This window comes from Moschus berezovskii, chromosome 4 (assembly GCF_049115385.1).
Source record: "Moschus berezovskii isolate FMDL1 chromosome 4, NW_MosBer_1.0, whole genome shotgun sequence".
NCBI classification, from domain to species: Eukaryota; Metazoa; Chordata; class Mammalia; order Artiodactyla; family Moschidae; genus Moschus; species Moschus berezovskii.
The window spans coordinates 72713010-72735819 of NC_142463.1; the positions used below are offsets into that span (position 1 = coordinate 72713010).

The following is a 22810-nucleotide window of genomic DNA, read 5'->3' on the forward strand; positions in this document are numbered from 1 at the left end:
TTTTTCAATGTTCTGAGTTTACAGTATATAGTAACAGTCACAGCCCACAGAAACAAAAACTCTTCAGGATTCTCAATAATTTTTAACAGCATAGAGGGGCCTGAGAATCACTGCTATAATTTTTCTTAAAAATCACTGCAGAACATTCCAATAATTGTCAACATAGATGTTCTACCAATTTGAAATTCCTTTTTTCCTACAAGGAAGCCCTTATAAACAGATATTGAAGTTGTTTTAAAGCAAAATACAGAAAGACAGTAACTGAGTAATTCAGTAAGAAATTTCAGAAATACCTCAAATTACTCTATAAACAATTCCTATTTTCTGTGACTGAACACAACTCTGAAGTATATAAATCAATGGAAATGAACATGATAATTTAAAAAGCTTTACGCACAAAGACTCATAAACTCCCCTATGTATTTGAGTAGATGAGTTTAACTATAACTACTAGGACATGAGAATATTCTGATAATATTTCAGCTGGGATGTTATAAAATAGCAAGCCCTTAATTATGTTTTATAACTTTAAAAAATGTTCCAATGTTCTTCTTCGTTATAGGAGAATAAAGCTATCTCAAATTATTTTTATGAAGCAAATGCTTCTTGAACTTTAATTTTTTCAGAAAGTTTTACGTGTAGGCAGCTCCTTCACCAACACTAAATATCTCCAAACCACCAAAAGCAGCAATAATAAGCCAAGCAAAAAAAAGACAGTAATTGTTCTTCCCCAGTGGCTTCCCTGGTGGCTCAGATGGTAAAGAATCTGCCTGCAACGCGGGAGACCTGAGTTGGATCCCTGGGTTGGGAAGATTCCCCTGGAGAACGGAATGGCAACCCACTCCAGCATTCTTGCCTGGAGAATTCCATGGACAGAGGAGTCTGGCAGACTACAGTCTATGGGTAGTACATGGCAAAGAGCTGGACACAAGTAAACTACTTTTACTTTTTTTTCAATACAGAAGAAAGGTCTGCGGGTGATTGGTATGGTAGAAAACAATAGATTTAAATCAAACTTCCATTCCAGTGCTTAATCTGCCACTTCCTTGAAATGACCATATACAAAACTCAGTTTCTCTAACCTCAGATTCATCATCAATTCATTCAAGTTACCATATAACTTTGTTGTGAATATCAAATAAATTGACAGAAACAAAAGTGCTTTATAGTCCTAATATATGCAAATTATTATTACTATTAAATCTGAAAGCCATTCAAACTAAATACCTTTGAAAACAGATGTGTCCCACACAGAATTACACTCAGTAAAAAATTACAGTAGGTTTCCACAATATTTTAATGAAGAAGAGATATTAAAGTTAAATTTCAATTTAATTTTATACATAAAATCTAAATTAGTAAACCACTTAGAAATAAAATCATAATTAAGAATATATTTTATAAAAATATTTCTATACCTACCAAGTAAATTATAGTATTTAATTGAGTCATATAATTACAAGATAATTTTTAAGTTTTATAGTGGCCATACTGTAAATGTAATAAAATTTAAAGTATAGTACAAAGGCATTAATTATAATATGCAAATATTATAAGGTTCAATCCGTTTTAATACTAGCTGTAGAAAAGAGTAAAACTCCTGTATCCCAACATTTGCTTATCTACCATCCCTATATGGCAATCTGAATTTTAATTTGTTTCTTTCATTTGTGCCATTTATTTTCTGCTTCACTCCGCTTATCAAGTGAGAACAGATTAGCCAGTTCCACTTTTTGGTTCTCATGCATTAACACAATACCACAGTGTTTATATTGCAAACACTTCATGGAAATACTTAGGTAAATAAATAAGTGAAAAGGCCATGGTGTTTTCCTTGATTTAAAAAAATAAAAACTGACAATTTTTAAACTCAGTCTTATTAATTTAGTTTAACCTCTCTGGGAAAGAAATGAGAACAAGGAGGAGGGGGAAAGTTTTCAGAACTTATCACAAGGAAACTCATTTTTGTGTTTTCTATAATGACTTCTGAATTTACAGGATAAAAGTGAAGGCTTAACAGCAACTTTCATTATCCAGTCACTTGGGGATTGTAAAAATAGCTATAGTTGACATTTTAAAAGGCTTATTCTATGAGCCTTACATCTATGAAGTATGAACTCATTTAATTTTCATAATGACCCAATAATGTAGGTACTACTATCTTATTTTAGGAGATGTGAAACTGAGGAAGAGAATTCTGGTAACTTGCCCAGGGTTATATACAAATAGTGGCAGAATGAGAATTCCACCTGAGGGCTCTGGCTCTAGAATTTATTTTCTTAGTCACCATGACAATCAACATGGTTAAAAAAGTTATAGCTTAATGACAGGTATACTCTGCAATCTGATTTAACAGGCTTCAACTTCCAGTTGAATTTGCCAGTTACTATTACAAATGAGGTTAAATTATGTAAGCCATACTAGGTAAGCACAGAAGAGGAAAGCAATCTCCTAAAGCTGGCACATGCGTAATAAATGAGCTAGTTTTGTACCTTCTAGACACTAAGCCATAACCTATTAACATCCATATTAGCTTTTCCTAAACAATAACGATTAGAAATCACTTCTAGAGAGGTTTACTTCTGAAAAACACAATGGGAGGACTAGCAACTTATGTTTCCAGTATTTCACAAAATTTCTTGCACACTATAAAGGTTGAAAGTAAAATACCAGCCAACAATGGTAAAATTAATACTCATTGTAATTTGCCTAAATAAATTTATACATCCTCCTGTATAAAAAATGGGGTAATCCACAAGATAAGATTTCAATTCAGATTTTGAAAGTTTATACAGAACTTCCCTCTCACAACAGAACATAGCATTTAATGACATTAAAATTTTTACTTAATTCCTTCTTTCGGTAAAGTTTGCTTTAGAATGTTAACATACCACTTCTGACTACTGTTCTGTTAAATTTAGGACTCAGAACTCATCAAAAGCTGTCACTTATGAGATCAGTTACATTTTACAAATTAAAAGGGACACACTCTTCAACTAGAAATCATTTTTAACAATTAGAGGACTGTATCTGAAACTGATGATGAAGTTTTATCTTCCTTCCTAACCTATTTAAAAAACAACACAGAAAAACAGGGCACCATTGTCACAATAATAAACTTTTATTAAAATCCATTTTTAAAAAGTTACATAATCAAAAAATCTATAAGAAGTATTAGATTAACTGCCAATTTTTTTCTTCAAATGTATGTTATAATGGCAATGGACACTTCCAAGCACTGGGTACTAGACAAAGTAAGCAATGTGCACTATTCTTTCTAGCCTAGTTAAAAACCTAGGACTTTTTCAAATTTCCAAATTTCGAACTTCTACACATGGTGTTCACTTGGGAATGGAGAAGGTGTATCACAAAGGGAGAGTTTAAGGTTACTGCATAAACTAGAAGAGCATTTATCTTTGGAATTCAGAACACACTATTTCTCAATGGGGCAACATAAACTTGAATTGGTACTGCACATACATTAATCTGCAGTGCTGTATTTAAACACAGGGGATATACGTATAACAGCGTTCCTTCAGCATTTTAACATAAGATGAAAATTTTGCCCTGTAATTATTCATTATGTACCATAATGACACTGGAGAGAGATCTAAAACTTCAAATTTCACATCTGCTACTTACATAAGACTAAGGGGGCTTCCCTGATGGTTCAGTGGTAAAGAATTTGCCTGCCAATGCAGAAAACATGGGTTCGATCCCTGATCCAGGAAGATCCCACATGCATAGAGTAACTAAGCCTCTGTGCCACAACCATTGAGCCTGTGCTCTAGCGCCCAGGAGCCACAATTACTGAGGCCACATGCCACAACTACTGAAGCCTGAGCACCCTAAAGCCCATGCTCTGCAACAAGAAGCCATAGCAATGAGAAGCCTGTGCACCACAACTAGAGAGCAGCCTCCACTCACGTCAACTAGATAAAAGCTTGTGTAGCAAAAAAGATCCTGCATAGCCAAAAAAAAAAAACAACTCACAGGGTAACTTCCTCTTGGAAATAAGTAGTGGACAGAGAATCAATAAACTATCACTTACCCTATATCAAAAGCAAGCGTGTTCACAATCCTATGATCTCCCACATTAAGCTCTCTACTTTTGTTTGTAAATAAAAACAGTAGAGACAGAGTGCACACACATCTTAACTCTGTTAGGGGGCAAACAGTCCTTTGGCAGACATTACATGAACTTGGTCAAACTCCAAGAAATGGTGAGGGACAGGGAAGCCTAATGTACTGCAGTCTGTGCGGCTATGAAAAGTCAGATACAACTTGGTGACTGAACAACAATTTTCTGTAATCAGTTCATCAACACCTACTGCAATATGAGCATAACATCCTCACTTGGGAAATTTTCCTTAACATCACATTTAAGAAAGTTATCATAAAATTCACATTAAAAAATCCTATAAATTGGTGGGAGCCAGATGTCCTCTAAAATGTGTTATATAGTTTGAATACAAATACTTAGCTGTCTTCTTCAGCTCTGAACTGTCAATATTCCGAACGCTGTAGAATTTCCAACTCCAATCAATTTTTAAATCAGAATTATAATATCAATAGAATCTGGTGTAAGCAACTCATTTTTAACAAAGTATTAAATGACTTAAGCCATATTCCAAAACTAGTCAATAGCAGAACTGGGCCTAGACCCTAGATTGTGTGATTCTTCCTGAGCTCTTTCTGCCATCCCTTATTACAATCTCACCAACTTGTATAAATTGCTTAGAAATTGATCTGCTGGTTCAAATCAAAGAACTGCATGAAAGCTACACATCCCAAAGGCAATTTAAGGAAGGGGAATTCAAATGAATTCCAAGAATTCCTATTTCTAGGTAAAATTTTGCTCCAGTAACAACTTTTTCTAGGTTTTCTTTTCAGGGTATAACAATAAAAAATACTTATAGCTCAAAAATTCATCTCAGTGTTCCAGAGATTGAAGAAAACCAAACGTTAATACCATCACTGTCCAATAGAAATCTCTGTAATGATGGTAATTTTTATATCTTCACCATCCAAAATGGTAGCAACTAATCAGAGATGGATAATAAGCACTTGAAGCAGTTACTACAACTGAGGAGCTGAATTTTAAATTCTAATTAAATTTAAATAGCCGTATCTTTCAAGTCAACATAAATACCACATAAAATAGAATTGGTTAAAGAAATAATGAAAACTGAGCAGTGTCTTTACAGTATCATGCTGCTGTTGCTGCTGCTGCTAAGTTGCTTCAGTCATGTCCAACCCTGTGCAACTCCATAGTCGGCAGCCCACCAGCCTCCTCCGTCCCTGGGATTCTCCAGGCAAGAACACTGGAGTGGGTTGCCATTTCCTTCTCCAATGCATGAAAGTGAAAGTGAAGTCGCTTCGCTGTGTCCAACTCTTCGCGACCCCATGGACTGCAGCCTACCAGGCTCCATCGTCCATGGGATTTTCCAGGCAAGAGTACTGGAGTGGGGTGCCATTGCCTTCTCCGTTATAGTATCATACTGCCATGTAAAGCAGCTAATAAAGCATGAGAAAAGGACACACCATTCTGCATTCATGATCTCTAGGTTCCAAATGAAATAGCAGTTATTTATCAGCAATCAGAGTGTGATGAAATCACATAATCTAAATTATACATACAACTCGTCTATGAAATGGGCTAAACTCTGCCTTTGTGGGGACTGTGTGATTAAATACTGTTTGCACGTGAAAGTACTCTGTAAAATGTAAAGCATTATATACAATTATAATAATCTCTATAACTAGTTCAAGGAAAGGGAAATGTGGCTATAAACCCATCACAAAGCTATTAATTTACACCTAGTCTTAACCATGATTGAACACCTGAAGCAGTAGTTACATGATTTTGCACACCACTGCTTCATGACAGGTAAAGTACATAAAGAAAATGGTATTCAGATAACACCAAAGGTGATTTGCATATCCACAGCTACATTCTTAAAAGACAACTTTTAGTTTTTTCATAGCCAACCAACATGAATTGAAAGGTAATAAACAATATCAAAAATTTGGCATCCCTCCTCTTGAGGAGGCAAAAGACAAAATAGTGGCAAAGCCACCAATCAAATACTGACAATGGTCTCTTCACTCCAAAAGAAAAATATGGAACAGCTCTTTGTTGTCTGGCCAGTTTACAACTACACAGAACAGCAGAAGTCCAGGGAAATTTCTCAATGCTCAGAGACAAAAGCGTGACCATGTCTAAGTCCACTAACACATGTATATTAAACCACCTTAGACAGCTACAGAATTCAAACTTTTTACCTGCTTTCCTGAAGATTATATCTCATGTGATTTTTGCAATAATTCTATTAAATAAATAGCATGACACCCTAACAAGCTGAAAATCATGATCAAAATTAAATAAACATTTTATTATGTGGCATTTGTCATTTATAATAAGGTTGATTTATACTGTTTATACATACTCCCTTAAGGAAAACAACAAACAAAAAGGTTCTATCAATTCAAATAAACTAAAAAATATATTTCCAGATTTTGGTAACAATGATGCAAAGACAGAGAAAATAAATTCTTGCTAAATCCAAGATTTATTTTGAGATGGCACACATAAATCCTTTTAACTCTGACTAAAGAATCAAGCATTAAAATCAATCCAAAGATAAATTCATGGAAATTCTCTGGCGACTGCTTACTAATGAGAGCTGGTTACCCAAAAGATGGTTTTTTGCATTAATTTACCAACCATAAATGGAAAACTTTTTACTATTAGCAGTACACTCAAGTTCTAAATTTTGAAGTACTGGTTTTCTTATTTAAAGAACAACATCCTTACAGATTTTTAACATTCAGTTCAGTTCAGTCGCTCAGTCGTGTCCGACTCTTTGCGACCCCATGAATCACAGCACGCCAGGCCTCCCTGTCCATCACCAACTCCCAGAGTTCACTCAAACTCATGTCCATCGAGTTGGTGATGCCATCCAGCCATCTCATTCTCGGTCGTCCTCTTCTCCTCCCGCCCCCAATCTTTCCCAGCATCAGAGTCTTTTCCAGTGAGTCAACTTGTCGCATGAGGTGGCCAAAGTATTGGAGTTTCAGCTTTAGCATCAGTCCTTCCAATGAACACCCAGAATTGATCTCCTTTAGAATGGACTGGTTGGATTTTTAACATTACATTTCTGTAAAAAAATATATTTCCATATACATCTTTTTACCTCAAAAGGTAGTTTCCTTTTCCTATCTTATTACTAATTTCCTCTTTTCTTCTTACTTAGGATCAACTTTCAATCCTCTTCCTTCCTAACCTATGAACTGTCTACTCACAAATTAAAACTTATTAAAAAAAATTATGGATATAAGGAGTGGGTCCAACTTGTTTTAAATTACCACCACTTTAAATCTGTGAAACAAGGGATAAACATGCAAGATAAAGATTCCAAATGATATAAAATTTCCTATGGAAAACAAAAACAGATATTCTAACTAAAAATTTATATTAATGAAAACTATTTTAATTGATACATTAAATAAAATCAGATTTTACCTTAAATGATTAGACAATTAATATAAATTTTGAGTTAAAAATTAACCCAGTTACATCAAAAAGAAAAAATTTTACTATATGTAAATTAAAAAAAATTAAAACCCAGTTAAGAACAAACCTTTATTATATAGCTAAGATTTTTTTAAATAAATGGCAGATGTGTCATTTTAATAATGAATCTGTTACTGGTATAATGCTTAATGTATTTAGAATATCTTTCCACAATAACAAAATAACTTTATTACCATTTAATTATCCAAAGTTAGATTTCAAAATTAAGCTACTAAAATGAACAGAAATGTAGGTAAATTCTTTTCTAAAAACATATATATAGTCTCAAAAGAATGACTTACGTGATTGTCATTTAAGGGTAAATACAATACTAAAATTTTGAGGCTACAATTCAAGTCCAGGTATTTTGGGCATTTCAAATGGCAAATTACAGTTAGGTTAGAAATAAACTCTTAAAAGCAGTGTTTATGACAAACAGAAGGCATGGGTTTTTTTAGGTTCTATTTTTCAGAAAGCATATCAGAAAATGAGTATCTAACTTATGTTCACATAAAATATTTACTGAAATCTTATGTCTATGAAACCCCAGAAGGTCTCATATAAATAACCAGGAAACTTAATTTTCTACATCCAGACATACCTTTATGAATATGGACTGAACTGCTACTTATTACAAAAGAATATCAGTTGTATGATTATTAATTACCACTGCTATCAAAATTAGACATAAAAGAGGCACAGAAAGTTGAAAGACAGGTACTAAGATCAAGTACAGCTGTATATAGCTCTTTATTTCAGGACAATCAAGTCTCAGTCTCCAGTATCCATTTCTAACTAGACAGAAAATAAATTCTGGGACTCTCTGTTGAGGAAGAGAACAGCAAAACAGAATTAAGTTTGACTTCTGAGGGAAAAATTCATTGAAATCAGTGATTTTTTTAGGAAAAAATTTTTTAGGATTTTTTAGACTGTTTTAGGAACAATATAGAAAACTGAATCTAGGCAGATGCATTAACAATGTAAATTAAAAATATTAGTGTGCTTGTTAAAGACCAATCAGTGCATTGTTACTATTAACAAGAAGGTTAAAATTCCAAGTATCTAAAAATCTCCCATATCAAATGGGTCTTGTTCCCTCACTTCCCAAGCTTTCTACTATGTATTGCACTGTATCTGATTATAACATAGTTTACACTGTAAACATCAAACATTTGGCAAAACATATATAAAATAGCTAAAGCAGAATTCTCTGCTTCTTCTACTGTGTACATACTTATATGAAAGTGAGACTGCCACTTAAGATGTTACAAACCATCCAATAAGAAGGCTAAGGGAAAAAGAGTTGACAAACCTGAAAGAATAGCTTCTTTCAAATATAGTAACATATGGGAGAACTTCCTGATATCATTCACCAACTCCTTGATGTAATCAGGATCCAAAATGGCATTGGAATTTATGGACTTGAGCCCCATCTCAGAAGTTGTAATATCAGTTGAGAGCTGGCCTGTTGACAAAACACGTTTTTTCTTTGTCTTTTTCTGTTTGTAAGCAATCATCCTTTCACATAACAGTCAAAAAAATGGAATTCCTTAAGTGGGGGAGAAAAAAAGAAAGAAACGCAAATATTTCATTAACCAAGGTACATTATAACACCAGGTTTTCACGAACAGCTCAAAGCCCACCTCAATACTCTATTTAAAAAAAACAATAAACTCTGTAATACTAATATAGCAACTTCCATTTATTAACTGCCAATAATCTTGACAAATCTATAATATGCAAATTCTCACTTCCCAAGTTAGGAAAGTGATTTGGAGGTTAAATGATTTGTCTAAGCTCTCAGCTGATAAATGAACTGGTACTTAAAACCACATCTGCCTTGTGACAAAAATCTATGCTCTTAATTCCTAGGCCACAGAATTTTTTAAGCTATAAAAGTTGTTCCAAAATGTCACTTAGTGGAAGAACATATTCTCCCACTATGATATCACCTTCAAAAATAAAGCTGAAATATGAGCTTTGAAAATAGAAAGCCCTGTTTTCAAAATCTCCCTTCCATCATTACTATGTTTGACCTGACAAACTGTTAATCATCTCTTCTGGGCTTCCCTAGTGGCTCAGATGGTAAAGTGTCTGTCTGCAGTGCGGGAGACCCAGGTTCAATCCCTGGGTTGGGAAGATCTCCTGGAGAAGGAAATGGCAGCCCACTCCAGTATTCTTGCCTGGAAAATCCCACTGATGCAGAAGCCTGGTAGGCTACAGTCCATGGGGTCGCAAAGAGTCAGACACAACTGAGCAACTTCACTTACTTACTTACTTGACTTTGGTGAAGCGTTAGTGGCTCAATCATGTCTGATTCTTTGTGACCCCATGGACTGAACAACAATACACACACACACTCTGGATTATCACTTTTCATCAAGAATATTTCTCTGTTGAAATTAAGTTCTAAGCATGTCCACAAATCTGACACACTTTGTTGTTATTCAGTTGCTCAGTCGTGTCCACCTCTTTGCTACCCCATGGATTACAGCACATGAGGCTTCCTTGTCCTTTACCATCTCCTGCAGCTTATTCAAACTCATGTCCTTTGAGTCAGTGACGACACACTTGGACTGAACAAATAAATATATAATCACTGGAGCAATATTTTTGGTAATTTCAGGGTGATATAATAAAAACACAATCTTTGTTATGAGAAAGACTGAGATTTGAATCCTAGCTGAATAGTTAGTAACCTGTACAATTTGGTTATAGGCTGTGTGAAGATTAAAAGGGAACACAAAATTATAAGACTTCATTTAAAACACCTAAACCTGGTACACAGTTGAAACTCAAGGAAAACCTTACTGTGTTTCTGCTTCATTCTTAGATTTTATCTTCCTGGAATAAAAAGTCCTAATTTTGTTTATATCTCTTGAAATCAAAAAGGAAATGACTAGAGGAATTAAATTAGCTCAAGCATTAGCATTGAAATATTTACCAAATGTTTTGTCTTGGATATTTGGATACTTTCAAAATGGTAGAATGACTGAGGACTTCTGTGAAATTTATAGTAGAAAGTTTTATGTAATATTCATTTCTGGGTTACATGCAAGATATAAAATTGTATCATTTACTCCGCCCAACTCCATAGATTACCCCCCCACCACCATCTACAGTTTTTTACTCTATCTAATTCTATCTCTACTACCACACTAGGTGAATAACCATGATTTCTTGTCTGAGCTACTGCTACTAATTTCTTAATGATTTCTCCACATTCATTCTTGTTCATTCCATAGGTAATGTCTCATTACAAAGGTATTCATTTTCAAAACATGAATCTCATCATGCTATTTCTCAGATCAAAACTCTTCCAAAGGACAATAAGAAGCTATCGTGCATTACAAGGTTCAACGTGAGATGTGCCTCCTACCTATCTCTGCAATGACATCTGAAGTCAAATTCCTACTCAACACTCTCAGCACTCCGGCCACCCACACACCTCTTTCTCATTTTTCCAATAATATTTGTTTACCGTGACTTGTAGTGGGAAATAATTTTATATCAGGAGTTAGTATACACATTAAGTATGTTATGTTTGTGTGTGGTGTATACATGCAGGAACGCATAAACATAAAACAGATTCTGACTAAGGAGCCAGGTGATGTACTCAGATGTTTTCTTTCCTGTTCCATTTCGTTTTTTAAAATGCCAGTTGCAACTCATCAAATTGCTCTCAGACTTACTATGGATTCTGTCCCTACAACCTGAAAAACACCAATTGTTGGACTCAACAGGGTCCTGTCTACATACAGTTCTATTTGCCTGGACTATTCCTTCCTCTTTGTTTATTCATTCTGATCTCAGTTCAAAGAAACCTTCCTGGACCTCCCCTGCCTCATAAACACCACTGCCACCAAACTAGAACAAAATTTCCTGTTGGATGCTTTATAGCATCTTATGCTTTCCATCACTGCACTTACCCAAGTTCCCATAGAAGATTCATGTTTCCCTATCCAGACTATAATCTCAAGGAAATCATGACCAATGTTTGCTAACCATGTGTTCTCTGCTTATAGCAGAATGAGGGATGAAAAACTCAAAACCGTCTGAATAAGTAATGATTGTGCAGGATGAATAATGAATAATAATGAATAAGCAATTTATAATGAATTTATAAACTTTATAATTTTACAAAGTTTCAATTAATTTTTATATAAATAAAATGGTTAAGTCTGGATTGTTGCAGGATCTTGAATAGCAAATAGAAATTGTTTTTAAAAAGCTGTCTCTAAAATAGTATCTTTCAAAAAAAAAGGGCATATAAAGTTGAGTAAAGGCAAGAGTACATAAGACTAAAATCAAAGGTGGATTTCTACTACTGTTCCTCTACTTCTGATTATTAAATAAGGTGTCCTGACACTTCTTTAATAACATTTAAAAGTCCTTTATTCAATACTGTTATCTTCAAATCATTTCTGGAAATGCAATTTCTACATTTACTCTAGTTTCAAACCTATCTAACATTAATTCTTAAATGTGTAAATAACTTCTAAAATGAACTTAGGACAATTTAGGGGGTACTATTATACCTAAGTTTCCCCTCCAACAAAAACAAAACAACACTCAAGTGTCTTGTTTGGGCAGCTCTTTTACAAATCATTAATTCAGAAGACTATTAGCCTAATTTATCACTTTTGCAGCTTACTTAATAAAGCCACTCTGATTAATTTTGATGGCTTTTAGTTTAGTAAATTAGAAAACTGGCCATTGTCACTGGTAAAAAGATGGTTATAAATTTTAAAGCATATGTCACAAGCTTCAAATAAAACAAATCACCCACCTCACTAAAACTAATTTACTTCAATTGTCAAATTAGTAACTCAAAAAGTTATAGAGTGTTTCAAAAATGCTTGAACAGTTTCAGTCAAGACTATCTGTAAACAAAAATGATGGGGATGTGAGGAGTCGGCATTATGGTGAGTAATGTACTACACTTTTACTATATACACTTTACTACTTTTCATATTTCAAACTAAAAAAAGGAAACAATACAGTTGAAAAAATGTTAACATAAAGTTAATCTAAACTTTCACAAAATTGAACTATGATAATGAGAAAATTTGGAGGATATACACTTTCCAAGATCATCCACATTACTTTCTCATGTCCCAAAATGAACCTCTAGTTGGTGAGGACATAAAATGTAGTTACCAGATACTGTACCCGTAAATTTAATTACATGAGATAATAATACAGAAAGCACCCTTAGCACAACACTTGGTTCATCATGAAGATGCAATCACTATTAGCCGTTATCATTAGCAGTACTCTACTGCAGGAGATTGTAGACATACCTAAGTAATGAACCACATGTGACTTCATTACATTATATCTGTGAACTGTGACCATGAAATGCTGCTGCTGCCGCTAAGTTGTGTCCGACTCTGTGCGACCCCAAAGACTGCAGCCCACCAGGCTCTGCCGTCCCTGGGATTCTCCAGGCAAGAACACTGGAGTGGGTTGCTATTTCCTTCTCCAAAGGAAATACAGAACTGTAAAAATTCCAGAAACTTCACTGACTTGTGGAAGCCTACTAAATGACTTCCAAGTGAAGTTTGAACTGTGCAAACAGATTGCTGAGCAAAATATTTGTGAAACTCTTCTCAATCTCTTGCATCTCTTCCAACTCCAAGTCATCAATATTAAAAAACACATATTATCCACTTCACAAAGAACTGTGCAGGAAAGAGAAAACTACTGTGTGAAACTACTTTCCCTGTATGTTCTAAATTCTAAGTAATATGTGCATCAGAAATGTGAACACTAACTTCTGGTACCCTGGCATGTGTTTTTTCCAAGACTTCAGTAGACTGCGTTTATCAAATGTTCTTGCCCCATGTTCCTCCACCCCAAATATCTCCTTACAGAAGTATTTTATTTTAGGCACAAGGCTGCCAAATTGAAAAGTGAAACAACCTCAAATATCCGTATTTAATTCCCAATCTTACTATTTTTACCTCAGGAAGAACTGCTATATATTTTAGAAATCTGCTATTTCAACACAACTTCTGATTGGTAAGAATCTTATTAGAGATTAAAAAAAAAATCAGGAAAATTCACCCTGGAGGTCTTTGATTATGTTTTTAAAATGCACTCCTCACTAAAACAGAAGAGGGGAATGTTGAAAACTTTTATCAGTAATATGCAAATAATTAATTTCTAAAAGAAGGCATGCAATACTCATACACTTCATTCCTGTGCAGCCAGAATTCAGCACTTTCAAAAAAGATGAAGCTGCCCAACCTCCCACGCCTCCAGAATGTCTAGCATTCCTGACGGGCAGGGCTCTCCCTTGATCAGCCAAAACTACTCAAAGCGAAAGACCCTGTTCCCCATTTCAGGGTTTAAACATAGTGGGAAAACGGAGCAACCAAAAAGTGTGTCCCGCACTGATAGCGATGGACAAGAGATACCGTCTCGGAGACGCCTGGAGAAAGTGGAAGGTGCACTCAGCTCCCGTCTTTCAGTTCTGTTCAGTCGCTCAGTTGTGTCCAACTCTGCGACCCCATGAACCACAGCACGCCAGGCCTCCCTGTCCATCACCAACTCCCAGAGTTCACTCAAACTCATGTCCATCGAGTCGGTGATGCCATCCAGCCATCTCATTCTCTGTCGTCCCCGTCTCCTCCCGCCCCCAATCCCTCCTAGCATCAGACTCTTTTCCAGTGAGTCAACTCGTCGCATGAGGTGGCCAAAATATTGGAGTTTCAGCTTTAGCATCAGTCCTTCACTAACAATCCCGCTCTCCGAAAAGTTATAAGCCCAATTACCTCTTGAGAAAGAGAGTCAAGAAAGATGAACATGGAGACACAAGGTTCGTGAGTTACTACAGCTGCAGTATGAAACGTCTCACGCTTGAAAACTCAGCCGTCAAAAAGGAAAAAAAAAAAAAAAAAGTCCAGCCCTTAAAACGTCCACAGAAGAACTGGGAAAGACCAGACCATTGAGGATTACGCGGCCTCTGAACGAAAACCCCGTCACTCAGCCCAAAAGACAGAGAGGAGAACAATGCAACCACGAAAATCCTAAAATACATCGGGAATGAGACCCAGCTGAGAGAGGGCTGCTGTCGGGGCAGGTGGGGTAGGACAGGGTCAGATCAACTCTGCACGATAGAGAGCACAGATTCTGGAGCAAACCTGCCTGAGGTGAAGTCATACTCTGCCAGTGACTGTGTGTTCTGACGTTTTTTCCATCTGAAAAATTAGTTAAATAATCGTGGAACTCTCAGGAGGTTAAAATGTGTAGCGCACTTAGGAAACAGCATGCCGAACGTGGGACGCGCTGTGTTTGCTTTTATTATCTTCATCATCTTCTCAGGGCCACCGCTCGTGCCCTCCCGGCACCCCTCCGCTGCCGCGCCCCTCCTCCCGTCCGACCCCTGCCGGAGAACCAGGAGTCCTGGGGACACCAACCCGGCCCGCCGCCACCGGTCATCAGTGGACCCCCAGTCGCCTCCACTTCCCGCCGCCGCCTGGGCCGCCCGGACCGTAGACTGCAACTCGCCGGTGACCCCAGTCCGCCGCCTCAGGTGCGGCCCCTGGAGAGAGCGCCGCCACCCGACACTCACCGCGGCGCTCCATCCCGCGTCCCGGGCGCGGACGCCCGCCCGAGACTCACGGCCGCCGCCGCCGCCCCCATCCCCCACGGCTCGCGGACGCCAGGCCAAAGCCGCAGCCTCCGCAGCTACCGCCCCGCCCGCGCCAACCCCGGCCGCCCCGCCCCCGGGCTCGCACCTCCCGCCCCCCGGGGCCCAGCCCATTGGCCCGCGCGCCGGGGGGGCGGGGCCGGACGCGGGCGGCAGGTGGGGGCGGCTTCTGGTTCTGGCGCCCCGGGCTCCGACGGTCAGCTGCACCGTGGCCGGCTGACGGTCCTGAGCGCTGCAGGACGTGTTAGCAGCCCCGTGTGGCTTGTGGCAGAACGGGCGGAGGAACCTTAGGAATAGGTCACCTGATGACTACATCTGACAAACGGAAATTTCTTGGATGAGCACTCTACATTTTTTTTATGAGGTACTTCTTTTGACGACCTCGTTCCTCTCTCTTCAACTCTTAAGAAAACAAAAACACGATCCAAAGCAGGTAAAAGTGTAACACAAGCCTGACTCCTTTTCAGAAAAATAAACTTCCTCAAAGCCAACTAACTACTCTACCCTCTGTACAGGGTCCTATTTTCCACTTAGACTTCAATTGCACTCTCAAACTCGCTCGGAATGAGAAAAAATGTCTGAGAAAGATGGATTAAGTAAAGAAAGCAGCAGGGGCCGAAAGCACATAGGTTTCCGCATCATTCTACTCAGGAAAACAAGCCTTATCAGTTATCTTCATGCTGGAACATTCAGAAAGAACAGAAGACCTGATGGAGAAACAGGGCCCATGGGGAGGGTTGCTAAGCGTAGTGTTGGAGGCAGAGAAAAAAAATGATCGCACGGGGAGAATGCAGAAAAAGACAAGTGAGTGCATGGAAGAGGAGTAGGAGGAAACTAGGGCTGCACTCACAGGGAGAGAGAGGCAAAACAAAGGAAGACACAAACAAGTGAGGGCAGAAAGAAGATAATGAGAAAAAAAAGAGAAAAGAGCGACCACCTACTTCCAGAAACAGAAAAAGGAAGTGAGCATGATAGAGCCAACAAGTGAAGCATCAAGACAGGGAGAAAATACTTAATGGCAAAGAGAAGAGGAACATCTCTCATATCTTTGAACTCTTTTAGTAAAAACAATGTTGGGGAAGTAAAGCAAATTTGGCCCTTCAGGTGCTACTTTATAAAAGATAAATCTGAAAGCGCTCAGCTCCTTGGTTACTTTAGCTCCACACTGGAATTTTCAGACTCAACTTACACAAATTTACCCCTTCAAACTTCAAAAACAACAGTATCAAGGACATGCCATAGACACTAAGGAAACCCTAAATCCAAATTCTTTTAACCACACTTAAAAAGAACAATGTGCCATGGACTCTCACCATGGAAACTCATGATGCCCTGAACCGAAGCAAACTAATGAGAGGTCAGGGATCCCAGGCCAAAAAGGGGCTGGAGCATTGCAACCCTAATTAAATCATAAGAAAAGGTTTGGGGAAGAAATAGAAGAAAGTTACTCAATCTCAAACTCTCTTTTGTATCTATTTAAAAATACCTGTATATTAGCGTAGAGAAGGAAAATGGCAACCCACTCCAATATTCTTGCCTGGGAAAGGCTAGAGCCTGGAGGGCTATAGTCTATGGGGTCAGAAAAAGTCAGACACAACTTAGGGACTAAAGAATAATACATGGTTGCAAAATAGGGATCATACTTAATATAATGCTTTCTGACTTAAAAAATAAAATACCTGTATATTAATAATTTTGTACTCTTTTACTCCATTAATCACCATTTCCTAAATAAAGAGGACTGTGTTCCTTATTAAATGCCAGTGTTGTGCACGAGGTCCTCACGTGTGAGGCAGAAGCGGTGGTGTGAAGACAGAAAACCACATGGGAGGAAGGGAGGGGAAAAACACCGTGAGAGATGTGGGGGTGAGGAGCAACCGTGGAGAGGAGAGAAAGACCAAGAAAGACTCAGGGACAGGCTAAGGCAGAGAAAACAAGCTGGAGACAGAACAGGGGAGACAGAAAGAGAGAGAAATAGGCGGCTACCCACCAACAAGAAGAGAAAGAAAGACATTTCTCACACCCAACAATTCTGGGCAAGTGATCCTAATTAAGCCCCTAGGTTGTCACTGGAAAAGATAAATATGAGAACCTCAGGATCCTCAATTACTTGGGCTCTACTATCATTTTGCAGATTTAATTTTTGAAAACTTTAAATGTCAAATTTAATGTCACAACTTTAAAGTTAAATGACATTAAACTTTAATGTCAAGATAAAAAGTACTAACAATGCTGGGGACATCTAACTATCAAATGTTCCTTCAAATCCTACCGGAAGAGAATGATGCAGCACAGACACTCATCATGGAAACCAACTGAGGACTAAACTGAAGGACATCAATGGGGAAGAGAGGAAAGCATTCTAAAGCCACGGAAGGCAGGGTAACCCTTAGAGAGCTCAACAGATGAAAGTCCGCCCCCTGGATCTGCTCTGGGTTAACCTCGAGACCATTCCCACCAGATCTACCTCTAAACCATATCAAAACAGCCAACTATTGTGCACAGAACCAACAAAAAGTGGCTCCTCGATGAATATTGGACCATTAACTTGTAAGTACTGTTATCTGAGGGAAATTTTGAGAAGTCTCTCAATCCCAATCCTCCTCTTAAATCCTTTTTAAAAATATATTAATTATCTATCATCTTTTCTACTCTTTTTCCTTAGTAAGGAGGAACAGGGTATTTGGAAACATTAGCGAAAATGGTAGTTCATTTTTAAACCAAAGGGTTTATTTTATTAATTCCCCCTAATTTACATCTTGTTTAAAGAAATTTTGTCACACAAGTTTCTAGTATGAAAAAGTACACTATTTAAACAATACCTTTCTGCAACTCCAAAATTTTTGGTTTATAATTAAATCATAAACCGTTTAAAAAAAAACTATCTGTATATCTATCGTAGAAGTCAAATATCTTAAAACTGTTTTTACCATTTTACATCATTATTGTCTCAAGTATTTCTCCCTTCTAAAACAGAAATTCTTACCCTCTGTGATGTTACTTTTCTGTCACTCTGTGAAACTTCAACTTCCATACTGTTAAAATCTTTTCCATGTGTTCTCTTCAGTGTTAACATTTATAATGAATATTCCTATTTTTGCTGGGTAGGGATCTTCATATCCCTGAAATTGATTCTGTAGTTTAGGTAGCCTACTTTTCATAACAGAACACTGTTCCAAAAACATTTTACAGTGTCTGTAGACACCTTTGGTTCTCACAACTGGGAAGGAATCGTACTGACATCTAGTGAAAAGAGGCCAAGGATGCTGCTACACATCCTACTTGCACAAAAGGGCACCCCTCAACCCTCCTAACTCCACCCCTAACAAAGAATTCAGTTCAGTTCAGTCGCTCAGTCGTGTCCGACTCTCTGCGACCCCATAAATCACAGCACTCCAGACCTCCCTGTCCATCACCAACTCCCGGAGTTCACTCAAACTCATGTCCACAGAGTCGGTGATGTCATCCAGCCATCTCATTCTCTGTCGTCCCCTTCTCCTCCCGCCCCCAACCTTTCCCAGCATCAGAGTCTTCTCCAGTGAGTCAACTCGTCGCATGAGGTGGCCAAAGTATTGCAGTTTCAGCTTTAGCATCAGTTCTTCCAATGAACACCCAGGATTGATCTCCTTTAGAATGGACTGGTTGGATCTCCTTGCAGTACAAGGGACTCTCAAGAGTCTTCTCCAACACCACAGTTCAAAAGCAACAAAGAATTACCTAGCCCCAAATGGTCAAAAAGTGTCAAGATTGAGAAACTCTGCTCTAGATCCAATTACCACTTTATAAGCAATATGGAAGACAAGAGACTATGTTAAAAATTGTATCACAGGATGCACTCATTGTGCGCCATTTTATAGAGCAAACAAAAGTTTCTTCAACAAATAAATTGCCACTAAAATGATGAAAAGAAAATTTCTAGATTTTAAAAAAGTCTTAAAATTTTGAATACATCAATGCAGGAATAACTGAGATCAGACTTGCCCTTCCACTATATTATTTGCATACATCAGACTATAAACAGCACAGGACCATGATCCTGGAGAGATGGAATCACTAACAAATGAGGTGATCCCTACAGTCACTCCAGCTTTCTGCCTGGAGGCACATTCTAGACCGTGGAACAGAAGGGGGAAGCCAAACAGGGTGTGGTGCTCTTGTTGAGGAAAGAGCAATCACAGCTCTGGAATCAGTACAACAGAGTAGAGGACAGGAAGAAGGGAGGCAGAGAGAGCTCCAGAAATCTGCATAGGCGACTCCTTAATCTTCTTGCTGAATTCAAAGCTGTATGTGTATAGGGTGAATCCCCACAAGGATGGACAAAGAATTTCCAAGGAGCTGTAGCTGAACAATTTCCAGGGCTCTCACAAGGCTAGGAGACCTCCGAGTTTCCATCAGCCAGAGCAGAGAGACCTATGGAATACTTAAGGAGAGATCCCAGAAGGACATGTGTTAGTAGTACATAGAGACCAGCCCTAATAAAATAATATTCTAGACTCACCTCAAATGAAGCTTCAACACAAGCCTCATTTTGTAAATTTCTTTCTTCAAAAAAAACCTGACATTTAAAACAAAAGTAATAGCAATTTGTGTGGCATTTACAACATATGTAGAATAGCAAAAAGTATCACAATAACAAAAACTAAGGAAGGAGGGAAATGCAAGTAAGGTTCTTACACTATATGTGAAATAGCTTATTATTATTTGAAGGCATATTATAATAAATTTAAAATGTATATTAAATCTTCAGAGGTACAGTTAATAAGCCAACAGTAGTTATAAATGGAATTTCAAAAAATTAGTCAATCCAAAAGAAAGCAGAACAAGAAGGAAAAGAAACAACAGATGAGAAAAATTAAAGACAAACAGCAAGATGATAGGCTTAAACCCAATCATATCAATAATTACATTAAATATAAATACGCTAAACACCCCTATAAAAAGGCAGAGCTGGTCAAATTGGACAACTGGACAATCTCTAAAAAAGTAAGACTCAATTACATACTGACTTCCCAGATGGCACTAGTGGTAAAGAACCTTCCTGACAATGTAGGAGACATGAGAGTCATGGGTTCCATCCCTGGGTGGGGAAGATCCCCTGGAGAAGGGCATGGCAACCCACTCTAATATTCTTGCCTGAAGAATACCAGAGAGGAGTCTGGCAGGCTACAATCCATAGGATTGCAAAGAGTCAGACATAACTGAAGTAACTTAACACACACACACACAATTACAAACTGCCTGTAAGAAACAGACCTAAAATATAAAAGACACAAGTAGGTTGAAAGTAAAACATCACAAAAAGACACACCAAGTAAATATTAGTCTTAAGAAAGCAGAAGTAGTTTTTAATCAGACAGGATAAAGAGTAACATTTTATAACAGTTAGAGTCAATTCCTCTTAAAGACATGATCTTAAAGTGTATGCACCTAAAAATAGAGCTTCAAAATACATAAGATAAAACTTGACAGAAATGTAAGGAAAAATAGATAAATCCCAATGATAGTTAAGATTTCAACATCCTCTCTCATTAACTGATAGAATAAGAGAAAATCTGTAAGGATATAGAAAATTTAAACAATACTATCAATCAACTTGACTGGCCTGGCACACGTTTACAGAAAATTCTACCCAATGACAGAATACACAGTCTTTTCAAATACACATAAAATATTCACTAAGATATATGTAGGACAATAGAGCAAGTCTCAATAAATTTAAAAGAACTGAAATCATACAGTGTATGTTCTCTGACCCAAACAAAATTAAATATAGAATAAATAACAGTAGGAAAACCACCAAATATTTGGAAATTATAAAATATATTTTTAAATAATCCATAGGTCACATTTTCACAAGGTGAATCTGAAAACAGTTTGAATAAAAATGAAAACACAATATTCCAAAATGGGTAAGTTACACAGTAAAAGCAGTAGTTAGAGAAATATACTGTTTTAGATACCTTATTAAAAAGAAAGGAGGGTCCATCTGCAGCAACATGGATGGATCTAGAGATTGTCATACTGAGTAAAGTCAGACAGAGAAGAATTATCGTATGACATCCCCTATATGCAGAATCTAAAAAGAAATGATTTTATTTCTTTTTAGAATTTATTAACAAAATAAGTAAATAATACAAATACAAATGAACTTATTTACAAAATAATACAAATGAACTTATTCACAAAACAGAATCAGACTCACAGAGAACAAACTTATGGTTGCCAAGGGGGAAGGATGGGGGGAAGATATAGGGAGCTTGGGATCCACATGTACACACTGCTTTATTTAAAAAGGATATCAACAAGGTCCTACTGTATAGCACATGGCACTCTGCTCAATGTTATGTAGTAGGCTAGGTGGGTTTGGGAGAGAATGGATACGTGTATTTGTATGGCTAAATCTCTCTGCTGTCCACCTGAAACTATCACAACATTGTTAACTGGCTATAAGCCAATATAAAATAAAAAGGTTTTTAAAAATAAAATGCTTGAACAATGAAAAAGAAAGAAAGGGGGATCTAAAATCAATGATTTAAGCTTTTACTCCAAGCTATAAAAAAAAGAGTAAATTGAACAGTAAGTAAGTAAAACAAAGGAAATAATGGTAAGAGTAGAAATCAGTGATTTATTTATTTTCTTGGGCTCCAAAATCACTGTGGATGGCGACTGCAGCCATGAAATTAAAAGATGCTTGCTCCTTGGAAGAAAAGCAATGACAAACCTAGACAGCATATTAAAAAGCAGAGACATTACTTTGCCAGCAAAGGTCAGAGTAGTCAAAGTTAGGGTCACAAAGAGTCAGACATGACAGAGCAACTGAACAACAACAACAAAGACATCAGTGATATGAGAGACAGGTAACAGAAAAACCAGTGTAACTAAAAGTTGGTTTTTTTCAAAAGATCAATTAAATAGATATATATCTTGCTGAACTGATCAAAAAATAAAGTGAGAAAACACAAATTACTAATATCATGAATGAAATAAGGACTATCAGTACAGACCCTACAGATATTAAAAGGGAAACGAGACTATTATAAACAACTTTGCCAAGAAATTCAACTCTGATAAAATGGAAAAATTTCTTGAAAGACACAAATAACCAGATCTAAAACACAAAATAGAAAATCTGGGGTAACTTTATATGTACTAAAAAAAATGGATTCATAATTTAAAATACTTCACCAAGAAAACTACAGACCCAGATGGCCTCACTAATGAAATCTAATGAACTAGATAAAATTTCCTACAGAAACTCTCAAAAAATAGAAGAGCTGGAAAACCTCCCAACTCAATTTTATGAGGTCACTCTGATACTGAAAGCAGACAAATATATTACAAGAAAACTACAGATCAAATTTCCTAAGCAAGTCAAACCCAACAATGTTTAAAAGAAATAACATATTAGAACCAAGAAAGGTTTGTCTCAAGAATCAAGTTTAGTTTAATAGTCAACAGACAAAAAAAAAAGTGATGATCTTAATAAATGCAGAAAAAGCATCTGACAAAATTCTGCAGACTTGCATGATTAAAGCAGTCAGCAAAGTAGGAATAGAAAGCAATTTTTTCAGCCTTTT

At 37.1% G+C, this 22810-nt stretch overlaps 1 protein-coding gene across 4 annotated transcripts in view; it reads right to left on the reverse strand.

The window, feature by feature from the left end:
* The window catches only part of ARHGAP29 (Rho GTPase activating protein 29), an 89016-nt gene that overhangs the window by 58569 nt on the left and 7637 nt on the right, over positions 1–22810 (reverse strand). Inside the window, exons 2-3 of one of the 4 annotated variants that reach the window (XM_055401531.2) lie at positions 21194–21309; positions 8889–9125 (exon numbers count right to left, since the gene is read on the reverse strand). In XM_055401531.2, coding sequence (XP_055257506.2) covers positions 8889–9093 — 205 coding nt within the window. In that variant the 5' untranslated portion in view covers positions 9094–9125; positions 21194–21309. Of the gene's footprint in view, positions 1–8888; positions 9126–15155; positions 15285–19731; positions 19752–21193; positions 21310–22810 lie in introns of those variants that run through there. The other 3 variants (XM_055401532.2, XM_055401529.2, XM_055401528.2) reach the window with 3 other exon arrangements.